The sequence below is a fragment of the Callionymus lyra genome, chromosome 5 (genome assembly GCF_982586985.1).
Source record: "Callionymus lyra chromosome 5, fCalLyr1.hap1.1, whole genome shotgun sequence".
Classification (NCBI taxonomy): Eukaryota; Metazoa; Chordata; class Actinopteri; order Syngnathiformes; family Callionymidae; genus Callionymus; species Callionymus lyra.
In genome coordinates this window covers 3045701-3062749 of record NC_141822.1, presented here as the reverse complement: position 1 = coordinate 3062749, position 17049 = coordinate 3045701, and the positions used below count along the sequence as shown (strand labels likewise).

General features: G+C 36.8%; 2 protein-coding genes across 2 annotated transcripts; one reads left to right on the top strand and one right to left on the bottom strand.

Annotated features, from left to right (window-relative positions):
* Positions 1-3472: 3472 nt before the first annotated feature.
* Positions 3473-9486, bottom strand: LOC148079038 (uncharacterized). The gene is made up of 5 exons (XM_087790481.1): positions 9312-9486; positions 7752-7865; positions 4944-5054; positions 4802-4880; positions 3473-3837 (listed from the first exon to the last, which is right to left on the bottom strand). The coding sequence occupies exons 1-5, from the start codon at positions 9441-9443 to the stop codon at positions 3740-3742; spliced, it is 534 nt and encodes a 177-aa protein (XP_087646607.1). The 5' UTR covers positions 9444-9486; the 3' UTR covers positions 3473-3739.
* Positions 9487-11443: 1957 nt separating this feature from the next.
* LOC148079037 (chemerin-like receptor 1) lies at positions 11444-12751 on the top strand. Its single transcript, XM_087792333.1, has one exon. It carries the CDS (start codon positions 11486-11488, stop codon positions 12515-12517), a length of 1032 nt encoding a protein of 343 aa, XP_087648459.1. The 5' UTR covers positions 11444-11485; the 3' UTR covers positions 12518-12751.
* The last annotated feature ends 4298 nt before the right edge of the window (positions 12752-17049 follow it).

Here is a 17049-nt window from a genome sequence, read left to right as displayed (position 1 = left end):
TCGGCTCAGGATACGATATATTCGGCTCAGGATGTGATATATTCGGCTCACGATGCGACATATTCGGCTCAGGATACGATATATTCGGCTCACGATGCGACATATTCGGCTCAGGATGTGATATATTCGGCTCACGATGCAACATATTCGGCTCACGATGCGACATATTCGGCTCAGGATACGATATATTCGGCTCACGATGCAACATATTCGGCTCACGATGCGACATATTCGGCTCAGGATACGATGTATTTGGCTCACGATGCGACATATTCGGCTCAGGATACGATATATTCGGCTCACGATGCGACATATTCGGCTCACGATGCGACATATTCGGCTCACGATGCAACATATTCGGCTCACGATGCAACATATTCGGCTCACGATGCAACATATTCGGCTCACGATGCAACATATTCGGCTCACGATGCAACATATTCGGCTCAGGATACTATATATTCGGCTCACGATGCGACATATTCGGCTCAGGATACCATATATTCGGCTCACGATGCGAAATATTCGGCTCAGGATACGATATATTCGGCTCACGATGCAACATATTCGGCTCAGGATACTATATATTCGGCTCACGATGCGACATATTCGGCTCAGGATACCATATATTCGGCTCACGATGCGACATATTCGGCTCAGGATACGATATATTCGGCTCACGATGCGACATATTCGGCTCACGATGCGACATATTCGGCTCAGGATACGATATATTCGGCTCACGATGCGACATATTCGGCTCACGATGCGACATATTCGGCTCAGGATACGATATATTCGGCTCACGATGCGACATATTCGGCTCAGGATGTGATACATTCGGCTCACGATGCAACATATTCGGCTCACGATGTGACATATTCGGCTCACGATGCAACATATTCGGCTCACGATGTGACATATTCGGCTCACGATGCAACATATTCGGCTCAGGATGTGATATATTCGGCTCACGATGCAACATATTCAGCTCAGGATGTGATATATTCAGCTCACGATGCAACATATTCGGCTCACGATGCAACATATTCGGCTCACGATGCAACATATTCGGCTCACGATGCAACATATTCGGCTCACGATGCAACATATTCGGCTCACGATGCAACATATTCGGCTCAGGATGTGATACATTCGGCTCACGATGCAACATATTCGGCTCACGATGTGACATATTCGGCTCACGATGCAACATATTCGGCTCACGATGCAACATATTCGGCTCACGATGCAACATATTCGGCTCAGGATGTGATATATTCGGCTCACGATGCAACATATTCAGCTCAGGATGTGATATATTCAGCTCACGATGCAACATAATCGGCTCACGATGCAACATATTCGGCTCACGATGCAACATATTCGGCTCACGATGCAACATATTCGGCTCACGATGCAACATATTCGGCTCACGATGCAACATATTCGGCTCACGATGCAACGTATTCGGCTCAGGATGTGATATATTCGGCTCACGATGCGACATATTCGGCTCACGATGCAACATATTTGGCTCACGATGCAACATATTCGGCTCACGATGCAACATATTTGGCTCACGATGCGACATATTCGGCTCACGATGCGACATATTCGGCTCAGGATACGATATATTCGGCTCACGATGCGACATATTCGGCTCAGGATACGATATATTCGGCTCACGATGCGACATATTCGGCTCAGGATGTGATATATTCGGCTCACGATGAAACATATTCGGCTCACGATGCAACATATTCGGCTCACGATGCAACATATTCGGCTCACGATGCAACATATTCGGCTCACGATGCAACATATTCGGCTCACGATGCAACGTATTCGGCTCAGGATGTGATATATTCGGCTCACGATGCGACATATTCGGCTCACGATGCAACATATTTGGCTCACGATGCAACATATTCGGCTCACGATGCAACATATTTGGCTCACGATGCGACATATTCGGCTCACGATGCGACATATTCGGCTCAGGATACGATATATTCGGCTCACGATGCGACATATTCGGCTCAGGATACGATATATTCGGCTCACGATGCGACATATTCGGCTCAGGATGTGATATATTCGGCTCACGATGAAACATATTCGGCTCACGATGCGACATATTCGGCTCACGATGCAACATATTCGGCTCACGATGCAACATATTCGGCTCACGATGCGACATATTCGGCTCAGGATGTGATATATTCGGCTCACGATGCGACATATTCGGCTCACGATGCAACATATTTGGCTCACGATGCAACATATTCGGCTCACGATGCAACATATTTGGCTCACGATGCGACATATTCGGCTCACGATGCGACATATTCGGCTCAGGATACGATATATTCGGCTCACGATGCGACATATTCGGCTCAGGATACGATATATTCGGCTCACGATGCGACATATTCGGCTCAGGATGTGATATATTCGGCTCACGATGAAACATATTCGGCTCACGATGCAACATATTCGGCTCACGATGCAACATATTCGGCTCACGATGCAACATATTCGGCTCACGATGCAACATATTCGGCTCACGATGCAACGTATTCGGCTCAGGATGTGATATATTCGGCTCACGATGCGACATATTCGGCTCACGATGCAACATATTTGGCTCACGATGCAACATATTCGGCTCACGATGCAACATATTTGGCTCACGATGCGACATATTCGGCTCACGATGCGACATATTCGGCTCAGGATACGATATATTCGGCTCACGATGCGACATATTCGGCTCAGGATACGATATATTCGGCTCACGATGCGACATATTCGGCTCAGGATGTGATATATTCGGCTCACGATGAAACATATTCGGCTCACGATGCGACATATTCGGCTCACGATGCAACATATTCGGCTCACGATGCAACATATTCGGCTCACGATGCAACATATTCGGCTCACGATGCAACATATTCGGCTCACGATGCAACATATTCGGCTCACGATGAGATACAATACATACGTCTCAAAGTGTGTTTCAACTCGATATAGTTCATGACGATTCTACAGTATATTGAGCTCAGGTTACACTTCCATAATTCCATATATTCAGCTCATGATTGTTTTCTGGTGCGAGCGCCTTGTGACCCTGGTCTATGAAAGATATTCACAAATAAAACTTACTTTGAAAGTTGCTAAATGGAGTTTATACAATTTTTCGTGATAACATCCTTTAAATTCATACATTTTGTGTTTAAACACAACTTTCTTTGTCACGTTTCTCTTCAGAAGACGAGTTTGAACAAGTGCTGCAGTCTTTCCTCGTCGAAGGATCCATTTGTCGACACAATGTTACATTTATTTAACAAATTCTGGGTCAAACGTTCATCTGTGTGTAGACGTTTGTGAAGCTCAGACTCACAATAACGTGTTCGAAGATCACAAACACACACAAACTTATATTCACTCATAGAATAACAAGACGTTCTTGAGTCACAACTTTATTTCTCTGGATGGATAAACATTTGATGCTCGCGCTTGATTTCATTAACAGGAAACACTCGCGACTCTTTCAAGTCATTCCTCGACGAAAATCTCTTCAAGCAAATAAAAACACAAACTTTCAGCCGTTTAAACAATTGTGCGTTTGAGTGACAGGCTAAAGGTTGAGTGACGGCGGAGACGAGGGTCCATCAGCGCCGACAGGAGGATGTTCTGCTGGTTCTACTGGAGGCTGCTGGTTCTGCTGGTTCTACTGGAGGCTGCTGGTGTGCAGCGCCTCCTGCTGGTCGTCCTTCTGCTTGAGTCGGTAATCGGCTAGTGCTGCCTTGATGGCGTCTTCGGCCAACACTGCGGACGAACGTTTGACGACATGAGAACAGATCGAACGACATCAAGCGTTTGATGAAAATAATTAACTGTTTAAAGTGTGTTTTTATTAAAGTCAACGTTTCAAATGTCTTTGTTATTTTTATTTTTTTTTAAATATAATTTATTAAAACCTTTCTATATTGAATATATATAATATTATTTTTATTTAAAAAAAAAAAAAAAATTAACTCATTTTATTCTTTGTTTTTTAAATAAAATTATTATTATTTTATTATTTATTTTACACATAAAGTTTGATATTTAAATTCCAACGATTCAAAAATAAATTCAATTGTTTTTAATTTGTAGCCTTTTTAAATACAATATAAAAATGTATTTAAATAATAATAATAAAATGTATATTGAGTCGACGCTGTGATTGGCTGAAAAATGTAAAGCATTTCATTAATATTTTGCTATTAATTAATTTAAAGACTTATAATTAAAATAAAAAGGTTTTATTGTAGCAAATTAAATGAATTAAGAACATTAAACTCTGTGTAAAACAATTAATTAATTTTTATGAATATATTAATACAATTCAATTTCATTATTTTATCTTGTTTTTTAGTGAAACAAATGAATGTAAAAAAAATAGAGTTTATTAATAAATACAATTAAATTATTTAATTAAAACAAATTCAACCTTTAAATATAGAAATTATTAAATTCAATAGTAAAAATGTTAAAGTGTCTTATCGTAAAAGAAAGGTTAAAGTAATAAAAACATAATGTATTTTTAATAATATATGATTTTTTATTCATTTATTTAGAAAAAAAAAGGAAAATAAATGTAGTTTAAAATAAACATATAATTAATAATTCCAAGCGTAAAAATAAATAAATCTCTAAGTTTCAACATTTGATTCAATCTCTTCTACACCAGCGTGACTCTGACACAGCAGCGCCCCCGTCTGACACAAGCATGAACTGCAGGACCTACTGGAGCAGTGCAGCTTGACGGGAGGGAGGCTCAGCTCTCTGGCGATGTCAGTGTTTCTGATGCTCAGAGCTTCGTCCACCTGGAGCCACAGAGACGACAGGTGTCACGCGTCAATCAAACGTCCGGCTCACGTTCCACTCACAGACTTCCCCTTCACCCACTCGGTCGCCAGGGAACTGGACGCGATGGCGGAACCACAGCCGAACGTCTTGAACCGGGCGTCGACGATCTTCCCGTCCTGGTCCACCTGGATCTGAGGAGAGTCCAGAGTTCTGACCCGTCAATCACTGCTTCAACATACTGAGGTTCGACCTGTCAATCACTGCTTCAACGTACTGTGGTTCGACCTGTCAATCACTGCTTCAACATACTGTGGTTCGACCTGTCAATCACTGCTTCAACATACTGTGGTTCGACCTGTCAATCACTGCTTCAACATACTGAGGTTCGACCTGTCAATCACTGCTTCAACATACTGAGGTTCGACCTGTCAATCACTGCTTCAACATACTGAGGTTCGACCTGTCAATCACTGCTTCAACATACTGAGGTTCGACCTGTCAATCACTGCTTCAACATACTGAGGTTCGACCTGTCAATCACTGCTTCAACATACTGAGGTTCGACCTGTCAATCACTGCTTCAACATACTGAGGTTCGACCTGTCAATCACTGCTTCAACATACTGAGGTTGATTTATTGATACTTTATTCTTATAGTTGTATCTATGATTTATTGATACTTTATTCTTATAGTTTTATCTATGATTTATTTATACTTTATTCTTATAGTTGTATCTATGATTTATTGATACTTTATTCTTATAGTTTTATCTATGATTTATTGATACTTTATTCTTATAGTTGTATCTATGATTTATTTATACTTTATTCTTATAGTTTTATCTATGATTTATTTATACTTTATTCTTATAGTTTTATCTATGATTTATTGACACTTTGTTCTTATAGTTTTATCTATGATTTATTTATAATTTATTCTTATAGTTTTATCTATGATTTATTGATACTTTATTCTTATAGTTTTATCTATGATTTATTGATACTTTATTCTTATAGTTGTATCTATGATTTATTGATACTTTGTTCTTATAGTTGTATCTATGATTTATTTATTCTTTATTCTTATAGTTTTATCTATGATTTATTGATACTTTATTCTTATAGTTTTATCTATGATTTATTTATACTTTATTCTTATAGTTTTATCCATGATTTATTGATACTTTATTCTTATAGTTGTATCTATGATTTATTGATACTTTATTCTTATAGTTGTATCTATGATTTATTTATACTTTATTCTTATAGTTGTATCTATGATTTATTGATACTTTATTCTTATAGTTGTATCTATGATTTATTTATTCTTTATTCTTATAGTTGTATCTATGATTTATTGATACTTTATTCTTATAGTTTTATCTATGATTTATTGATACTTTATTCTTATAGTTGTATCTATGATTTATTTATACTTTATTCTTATAGTTTTATCCATGATTTATTGATACTTTATTCTTATAGTTGTATCTATGATTTATTGATACTTTATTCTTATAGTTGTATCTATGATTTATTTATACTTTATTCTTATAGTTTTATCCATGATTTATTGATACTTTATTCTTATAGTTGTATCTATGATTTATTGATACTTTATTCTTATAGTTGTATCTATGATTTATTTATACTTTATTCTTATAGTTGTATCTATGATTTATTGATACTTTATTCTTATAGTTGTATCTATGATTTATTTATACTTTATTCTTATAGTTTTATCCATGATTTATTGATACTTTATTCTTATAGTTGTATCTATGATTTATTTATACTTTATTCTTATAGTTTTATCCATGATTTATTGATACTTTATTCTTATAGTTGTATCTATGATTTATTGATACTTTATTCTTATAGTTGTATCTATGATTTATTTATACTTTATTCTTATAGTTGTATCTATGATTTATTGATACTTTATTCTTATAGTTGTATCTATGATTTATTTATTCTTTATTCTTATAGTTGTATCTATGATTTATTTATACTTTATTCTTATAGTTGTATCTATGATTTATTGATACTTTGTTCTTATAGTTGTATCTATGATTTATTTATTCTTTATTCTTATAGTTGTATCTATGATTTATTGATACTTTATTCTTATAGTTGTATCTATGATTTATTTATACTTTATTCTTATAGTTTTATCTATGATTTATTGATACTTTATTCTTATAGTTGTATCTATGATTTATTGATACTTTATTCTTATAGTTTTATCTATGATTTATTGATACTTTATTCTTATAGTTGTATCTATGATTTATTGACACTTTGTTCTTATAGTTTTATCTATGATTTATTTATGCTTTATTCTTATAGTTTTATCTATGATTTATTGATACTTTATTCTTATAGTTTTATCTATGATTTATTGATACTTTATTCTTATAGTTTTATCTATGATTTATTTATACTTTATTCTTATAGTTTTATCCATGATTTATTGATACTTTATTCTTATAGTTGTATCTATGATTTATTGATACTTTATTCTTATAGTTGTATCTATGATTTATTTATACTTTATTCTTATAGTTGTATCTATGATTTATTGATACTTTATTCTTATAGTTGTATCTATGATTTATTTATACTTTATTCTTATAGTTGTATCTATGATTTATTGATACTTTATTCTTATAGTTTTATCTATGATTTATTGATACTTTATTCTTATAGTTGTATCTATGATTTATTGACACTTTGTTCTTGTAGTTTTATCTATGATTTATTTATGCTTTGTTCTTATAGTTTTATCTATGATTTATTGACACTTTGTTCTCCCCTCACTGAGGACACAACAGATGTTTCCTGCTCCACACACTCAAGTCTCCAGGAGAGGAAGTCGCTCATCAAACCTGGAGCTTCATGACGTCTCCACAGGCCGGAGCTCCCACCAGACCAGTCCCCACGTTCCTGGAGTTCTTGTCCAGCGTCCCCACATTCCTGGGGTTCTCGTAGTGATCCACCACCTGCAGAGATCGGGTTAGAAAACCTTTTATTCTGCGACACAAACCCTACAACCGAGTGGACGTGCGTTACACAAGCCATGTCAAGGTGACGTCCATGACTCTGGAATAAACGGATTAGACGAGATCTCATCGTTCACTGGAGCACAATCTGCTGAGTCACTGTGACCGACACAAAAGTGTGTGTCGTCACTGTGACCGACACAAAAGTGTGTGTCGTCACTGTGACCGACACAAAAGTGTGTGTCGTCACTGTGACCGACACAAAAGTGTGTGTCGTCACTGTGACCGACACAAAAGTGTGTGTCGTCACTGTGACCGACACAAAAGTGTGTGTCGTCACTGTGACCGACACAAAAGTGTGTGTCGTCACTGTGACCGACACAAAAGTGTGTGTCGGTCACTTTTGTGTCGGTCACAGTGACGACACAAAAGTGTGTGTCGTCACTGTGAACAACACAAAAATAACAATCATTTAAGAACCAAACAAGTGAAACATAAACTTCTCGTCTGAATCACAAACACATTTTACATCGAAAGATTATTCGTATATTTTCATCTTTTAATCTAGAATAACATACTTTTACTAGTTTATTATTATAATAATACATTTAAAGTGTCTTTCCTGACACTCAACTTACAAATGCATTTAAAACAGCAAAACACATGAAAACATGATATAAAAACACATGAAAACATGATATAAAAACACATGAAAACATGATATAAAAACACATGAAAACATGATATAAAAACATGAAAACATGATATAAAAACACATTAAAAAGAAACTGCATCAGCAAAACAAAAAGTGGATACATTTGCAGAAATATATATCATTTTTTATTTATGTGTAATAGAAAATCGGATGTTTAGAATTAATAATACATTATTTATGAACGACATTATTTCTTCAATAATATAATATAATTTCGTCTTTATTTTTAACTCTTGTTCAACCAGATACAAATGCATATTTTCAGAGAGAATATATATATATTTCTTATTTCTAACGTTAATAATCAGTTCAAACCATGTAACGTTTCAATAATAGAAGTTTAACAACAGAATAACATTATATTTTCCTCTCGAAATGTTGACGAGATCCATTGTTTTTCTATAACATATATTTCTACTATTTTAACTTTAACATGGTTTTATTGTCACGCTTCAGATGTATCTTATTTCACGTCATCTTCGCAATTTTATTTTTATTTTATTCATGTTTCGTCGCTGCTGACAAAACCAACATTTCTCTCTGTGACATTAAAACAAAAGTAAATATTTCAGAACGTTGTGAACTTAAAGCTGCTCAGACTAAACTGAGGAAAAGTGACAATAATAAATAAATAAATAAATAAATAGATACAAGAGTAAAGACACTTTGAACAGGTGTTTTTAAAAGTCAACTTTAGCATGTTAGCATGTTAGCTCACAAGGACACTTTACCTTCTGGTGGTAACTCTGGCTGAAGACCTCCGGGAGAGACATGGTCCTGGTCAGGAGACCCAGAGGACGACGACAGGAGTTCGCGACGACAGCCATGTTCATCATGTTCATCATGTTCATCATGTTCATCATCTTCCTCTTCAATAACAAAGTCGTGGCGCAGTTTCAACTGAAATACTGCTGCGTCACGGAGGGGCGTGGCCTCGACGAGCGTCTGCGCATGACCGTCACGTGGAGTTACGTAAATAAAAGATATCGATTATTAAATAACGCAAAATATTATTATATTATTATACAACGAAATTTCGTTTGGTAGTAATAATGAGGAAACAATGATCAAAACGTTGCCACAATATTAAACAACAAAGTATTTCAGTGTCGTCAAAATATTAGTTAATTCAACATTTGAAAGGATGAAACTTTGAATTATTTATTGATATATTGTTGGTTATTAAAGCATTTAATTATTTATTTAAATTTGTATCATTAGTATCATATTAAAGGGTTGAATTTGTTTGTTTTTTAAATAATAGAGTTTCTATAATCTGTAAAATATTGAGTAATGTTTGTTTTTTAATTTAATTAAAGTCCAATATTTTTTTAAATAGTTGAATATTCTAATACCAGTAATTAAAAAAAAATGTTTTGATGGTTTAATAGGATTTTAACAAGAAAGATTGAATGATGAAGAATAAAGTTAATGTATAGTTATATAGTTAAGATTATAAAATAGAATAACGTACTTTATGTGACAAAAATGGATCAAATTCACAAACATCCATAAAACATTAGAAAACGAATGTTTTTCAATATCATCAAAATATTAGTTAATTCAACATTTGAAAGTATGAAACTTTGAATTATTTATTTAAATATTTTTGGTTATTAAAGCATTTAATTATTTATTGAAAAAAGTTATTTTTTTCAAATATTTATTTATATTAAAGGGTTGAATTTGTTTTATTTTTAAATAATAGAGTTTCTATAATCTGTAAAATATGTAGAAATGTTTAAAAAAAAAAAAAAGAATTAAATTCCAATATTTCCTAAATAAATTCTATATTTATTTTTAATAGTTTAATATTCTAATACCAATAATTAAAAAAAAAATGTTTTGATGGTTTAATAGGATTTAAACATGAAAGATTGAATGATGAAGAATAAAGTTAATGTATAGTTATATAGTTAAGATTATAAAATAGAATAACGTACTTTATTTCACAAAACTGGATCAAATTCACAAACGTCCATAAAAGGTTAGAAAACCATGTTGAGAAAGAAAAGGTTTAAAGTGGTGTTTGTCGAGAGGTTGTGAAATGTCATGAATGAAATGACTCCGTGTGCGATTGTGTCACAAATCTAGCGACTCGACATCTTTTCTTCGTTGCTCAAGAGCGTCCGATGTTTTTAGAGAAGCTTGAGTCGAAACTGACGAAATACTTCAGTATAATTCACTTTATTTCTGTTCAAAAACCTCTGATCCGTTCAAGATAAACCACGTCATGCGAGTGTTTTTCCATTTCCTTAAATCCACTCCTATTCCTTTAACCTTTAACCTTCATCCGTGTGCAATAGAATCTTCAGAATATTGAATTAATTTAACTTTCCACTGTTTTTTTTAAGCATATTGTTATTTTTGATTAGTTTATTTAAATAATTTCTATATTGAAAGGTTTTTTTTTTAATTTAAATAATAATAATTTCATTTTTAAATATATTATTTACAGCTAGACTATGATATTCTGATTCCAATAATTCAAAAATATATTTTCTAAATGTAATTTAAATTCAGTTCAAAAATGTTGGTATAAAAGTGTCACCAGACGATATCAAAAATACTGAGCTACTTACAAATATTGAATTAAATTATTCAAAAATAAAACCTCAATGTTTACCAAAAAAAAAGGAATTAAACGTTAACGGTTTTACATTTGAAATGTTAAATCAAATACAGAACATGAACATGTTAATAATCTTGTTCTTCTCTCACCAACAGTGACTCACTGTGTCTTCTGACCAATGACTGGGTGACTTCTGGACTCACGACCACAAGCAGAAGTGAGAAGTTTGGACCCCGGAGGCATCGGAGCCACTTCTGGTCCGGTCGGCGCCGCGAGCACGAGTGACTCGGATCGTGTCCGAAACTGACGCCTTGAACGCCCTCCAGGGTCACCATGAGCGTGGACTACATCGAGTACGAAGACTACACCTGGGACAACGCCACGGAAAACATCTCCGTCGTGTCGGAACACCTGAACCTCACCCGCCCTTCTTCTTCTGCGGGGGGTCACATCCTGGAGGTCCTCAACGTCACCATCTGTCTCCTGGGTCTCCTGGGGAACTCCCTGGTCATCTACATCTGCGGCTGGAAGATGAAGAGAACCGTGATCACCACCTGGTACACCAGCCTGGCCGTGTCCGACTTCCTGTTCTGTGCCTTCCTCCCGCTGGAGGTCTACTACCTGATCACGTCCCACTGGCCGTTCGGACAGGTCTTCTGCAAGCTCACCTCCTCCATCCTCTTCCTGAACATGTACAGCAGCGTGTTCCTCCTGGTTCTGATCAGCACCGATCGTTGCGTGATGGTTTCCTTCCCGGTGTGGTCGCACAACAACCGCACGGTGGGCAGAGCGCTGGCGGCCGTGGTCCTGATGTGGGCGCTCTCCGGCCTCCTCACCCTCCCCTCGCTGGTCTTCAGGCGGACCACGGTTCACGGTTCCGTCACCCAGTGCCACACGTCGTACGTGGACCGGCCCAGACACACGGCGGTGGTTCTGACCCGGTTCGTCTTCGGGTTCCTGATACCGTTCCTGATCATCGTGGCGTGCAGCGGCGTGCTGGCGGCGAAGATGCGAGGTCTGACCCTCAGGTCCACGAAGCCGTACAGAGTGATGGCCGCCCTGGTGCTGTCCTTCTTCTGCTGCTGGGTTCCCTATCACACCTTCGTCCTCCTGGAGCTGGACTTCCAGAACCACGACCTGGAGGTTCTCCACACGGGACTGAAGGTCGGGGCCACACTGGCGTCGGCCAACAGTTTCATTTCACCGGTTCTCTACGTCTTTATCGGGAACGACTTCAAACGAACGCTGAGGCGTTCACTGACCTCGCGGATAGAAGAAGCGTTGGCGGAGGACGTTCGCACGGGCGGACAAGTTCCCTCACGGGCCAAGTCCATGGAAGTCATACGGACAAAACTTACCTGTTAGTCAAGAAAAGTTTCGTTTCACGATCAATCTTTTCTGTTCAAATATTGTATTGAGTAGTATATATCATTTTTGTATAGTCAAGAGTGTGTTGTTATACAGTGATAGTGTAGTAACAAGTATAAATATGTGTAGTATTGTCCAGTACTTGACTCTGGTGTTGATAGTGTAGTAACAAGTATATATGTGTAGTATTGTCCAGTACTTGACTCTGGTGTTGTGATAGTGTAGTAACAAGTATATATGTGTAGTATTGTCCAGTACTTGACTCTGGTGTTGTGATACTGTAGTAACAGGGATATATGTGTAGTATTGTCCAGTACTTGATTCTGATGCTGTGATAGTGTAGTAACAAGATTATACGTGTAGTATTGTCCAGTACTTGACTCTGGTGCTGTGATAGTGTAGTAACAAGTATATATGTATAGTATTGTCCAGTACTTGATTCTGGTGCTGTGATAGTGTAGTAACAAGTATATATGTGTAGTATTGTCCAGTACTTGATTCTGGTGCTGTGATAGTGTAGTAACAAGATTATACGTGTAGTATTGTCCAGTACTTGATTCTGGTGCTGTGATAGTGTAGTAACAAGTATATATGTGTAGTATTGTCCAGTACTTGACTCTGGTGTTGTGATAGTGTAGTAACAAGTATATATGTGTAGTATTGTCCAGTACTTGACTCTGGTGCTGTGATAGTGTAGTAACAAGTATATATGTGTAGTATTGTCCAGTACTTGACTCTGGTGTTGTGATAGTGTAGTAACAAGTATATATGTGTAGTATTGTCCAGTACTTGACTCTGGTGTTGTAGTATTTACAGACCACATAACTCTTGACGAAGTCGTAACTACTTTCATTTGTTTTCAAACCAAAATATGTCCAAACATCAGCTTTAAAAGCTGCTGGACTCGCTGTATCCTCTCGTCCTCAGTCATCATTCTTCCTTTAGCTGTGGAGCAACGTAACGAATGCTACCATCTAGAGGCCGGAAGTTTGATTGCAATGCGAAAATAAACTGCAGTGAATATTTATGTTTTAATTGTAATTTTAAAATATGACGCAATTCTTTTGAATATCAATCAGTTTTGTGGAAAAATAAATCGATATATTTAAGTGTATCATTGTTTTCTTGGGTGACTTAGAACAAACTGAGGAACCTGGTGTTGTATTTGACAAATGTTTCTAGTTCAACACTGAACAAAACTGACACAAATTGTTTCCAGTGAGAAAAATCTATAAACTTAAATGATGTCACAACATGATCTTATAATGTGTTTGTGTCGTTTACACTATTGTAACAGTTTATTTAGTGTCTAAACCAGAAGGATGTGTCTCGTCTGCAGTTCATACTAAACTCTTCTGAGCCGCTCTAGTAGAAGAACTCACATTTCTCCTTCAAACTCTTCACTGGCTGCCAGTTTCTTTCAGGATCATTTTAAAATTCTGGTTCTTCCTAAGTTTTGGAACCATCTCTGTGTTTGATGATCTACTGACTCCTTCAAGAAACATCTGTGTTTGATGATCTACTGACTCCTTCAAGAAACATCTGTGTTTGATGATCTACTGACTCCTTCAAGAAACATCTGTGTTTGATGATCTACTGACTCCTTCAAGAAACATCTGTGTTTGATGATCTACTGACTCCTTCAAGAAACATCTGTGTTTGATGATCTACTGACTCCTTCAAGAAACATCTGTGTTTGATGATCTACTGACTCCTTCAAGAAACATCTGTGTTTGATGATCTACTGACTCCTTCAAGAAACATCTCTGTGTTTGATGATCTACTGACTCCTTCAAGAAACATCTGTGTTTGATGATCTACTGACTCCTTCAAGAAACATGTGTGTTTGATGATCTACTGACTCCTTCAAGAAACATCTGTGTTTGATGATCTACTGACTCCTTCAAGAAACATCTCTGTGTTTGATGATCTACTGACTCCTTCAAGAAACATGTGTGTTTGATGATCTACTGACTCCTTCAAGAAACATCTGTGTTTGATGATCTACTGACTCCTTCAAGAAACATCTGTGTTTGATGATCTACTGACTCCTTCAAGAAACATCTGTGTTTGATGATCTACTGACTCCTTCAAGAAACATCTGTGTTTGATGATCTACTGACTCCTTCAAGAAACATGTGTGTTTGATGATCTACTGACTCCTTCAAGAAACATCTGTGTTTGATGATCTACTGACTCCTTCAAGAAACATCTGTGTTTGATGATCTACTGACTCCTTCAAGAAACATGTGTGTTTGATGATCTACTGACTCCTTCAAGAAACATCTGTGTTTGATGATCTACTGACTCCTTCAAGAAACATCTCAAGACACTTTTATTTGTGTTTTCATTGATTCTCTGAGACTCTTGTGTTTGTCTCTGTGTTATCTTGATCTTTTAAGTATTTATTTTATTGAATATTGTTTTGATTGTTTCAGTTCTTTGTGACCCTGGTCTAGAAAAGCGTTATATAAATATTACTAACTTACTAACTTTTCCTCCACAAGTCTTCACGATGACAAACTAATCCAATATAAGAAATTCTGTCTGATACCAATATCAGGTTTATTGTAAAACATGTTTGCGAAACATTTCGAAGAAAGATAAAAAGTTTTTCCTCCTGCGATGTTTATGATCGTCTACGTCACTGATGCGTTGACACGCGAGTGTTTCTAAGTCTTTCTGTCAGTGAGAGATTAGATGAACTCAACCTCAGAGAAGTTTCCAGAGGCTCAACAGAGACAAAGTGATTCTTCATCGACTTCTTCGCACCTGAAAACATGCTGGCGTGTGTTTTTATACGTTCATGTGACTGTTTCCTCCTTGTGTTGATCAGACATATGTAGCTTTTTTAAACTTGTGCTTTTTATCAACACAAACATATTTTAGTGTCGCACACCAATGGTTTTGTTGCCTCAAGTTGTTTACACACCGTTGACTGGAATCATTGTCGTCAACTGTTGTTCAAGAGGATCTTAAAACTAAATATAGTTGAACATCTTTCCACTGATTAAGTATATTTTTGAACTGATTATTGTTTGTAACCGTGATTCTTATTCTGATGCTTTTGTTAAACCTCGATCTGACGAGTTAAAGCTGAATTTATGAACATGTATGAACCTTTAGTTATATAACAAACACCATGTTTGTGTGTGTGTGTGTGTGTGTGTGTGTGTGTGTGTGTGTGTGTGTGTGTGTGTGTGTGTGTGTGTGTGTGTGTGTGTGTGTGTGAAGATAAATGAACCATAATTATGTTCATCATTTCTTCTTCTTCTGCACTGAATGAATCACAGTCACAGTCAGAATCTATTGTCGTTGTCAAAGTTCAACCAAATGAAAGTTCATCATCCAGACGGAGCACATGACGACACGTTTCAAGTAAAAATATCAAAGAAGGTTAAAAAGATGAATAAAAAAGAAGAAACAAAGATAGAGAAGCAGCAGAGGTCAGAGGTCAGAGGTTTTATCATATTGTCTCGTTATTCAAATGTTTTTTTCAAGATGCTCTGAGATGTGAACAAATGTCTTTATTGATCCTTATTTGTGTTTATTCACTTCACGTATAGCTGAGAGTAGAAACTGATCCTGAGTCTGTTTGTGTTCGAGGACCTGAAGCGTCAGAGGGCGGCAGGTGAACAGGTGAGGAACAGGTTAGCAAGGGTTCAAGATGTTGGAGGCAGCGAGAGGTCAAGATGTCACTCTGGGTGGGCAGAGGTCAGTGTTGATGACCCTCCATAGTCCTGTCCTGTCGCCGTGGCAACATATGGTTCTCCAGTAGGACAACACACAGAGCAGCAGTAGAAGGACAGCAGCAGCTTCTCCTCCAGGTTGTTGTTCCTGAGGATCCTCAGAAAGTCAAGTCGCTGCTGGACCTTCTTGACTATTGTAGTGATGTTTAAATGCATTGGGAAAAACCCCTGTGGAAAGGGAGAGGTTCACCATATTGGTAACCCAGGGGCCAATTACATCAAATACTTTGATAAAAAGCCTACAAGGAAGGTCGTCATCTGAGCAAGAGGAGGGTTTCATCTTGTTCACTAGTGCCGAAACATCACCCAAAGATACAGAAGTGAAGAAAGACCAAGAGGAGGAGAAGGGCTCAGAGACAGTAGGGGTTCCAAACAAAGGGAGAGAGATTTTCTCTTTGATCAATTTAATTTTGTCAATGAAAAATCTCAACAATGCATTGCTGTCAGCTTCACAGAAGACCGGCGTGATTTGAGGAGCAGGAGACACGAGAGAATTAATCGTGTCAAACAACACTTTGGGGTTTTTCTTATTTGCTGCTACCAGTTTTCTGGTGTAATCAGATCTGGCAGTTTCCACCATCTCATTGTAAGAAGACATCAGATCCCTGAGGTGAAGTCTGTGCACCTCAAGTTTAGTGGACTTCCAGAGACGCTCAGTCTGACAAAGTCTCTTCAGACTCAGGAAATCTTCATTTTTCCAAGGGCACAGTTTTTTCTGAATTTTCAAGTTCGATTTAACAGGTGCCACTTGATCTAGTATTTCAACACAATGATCAGTGA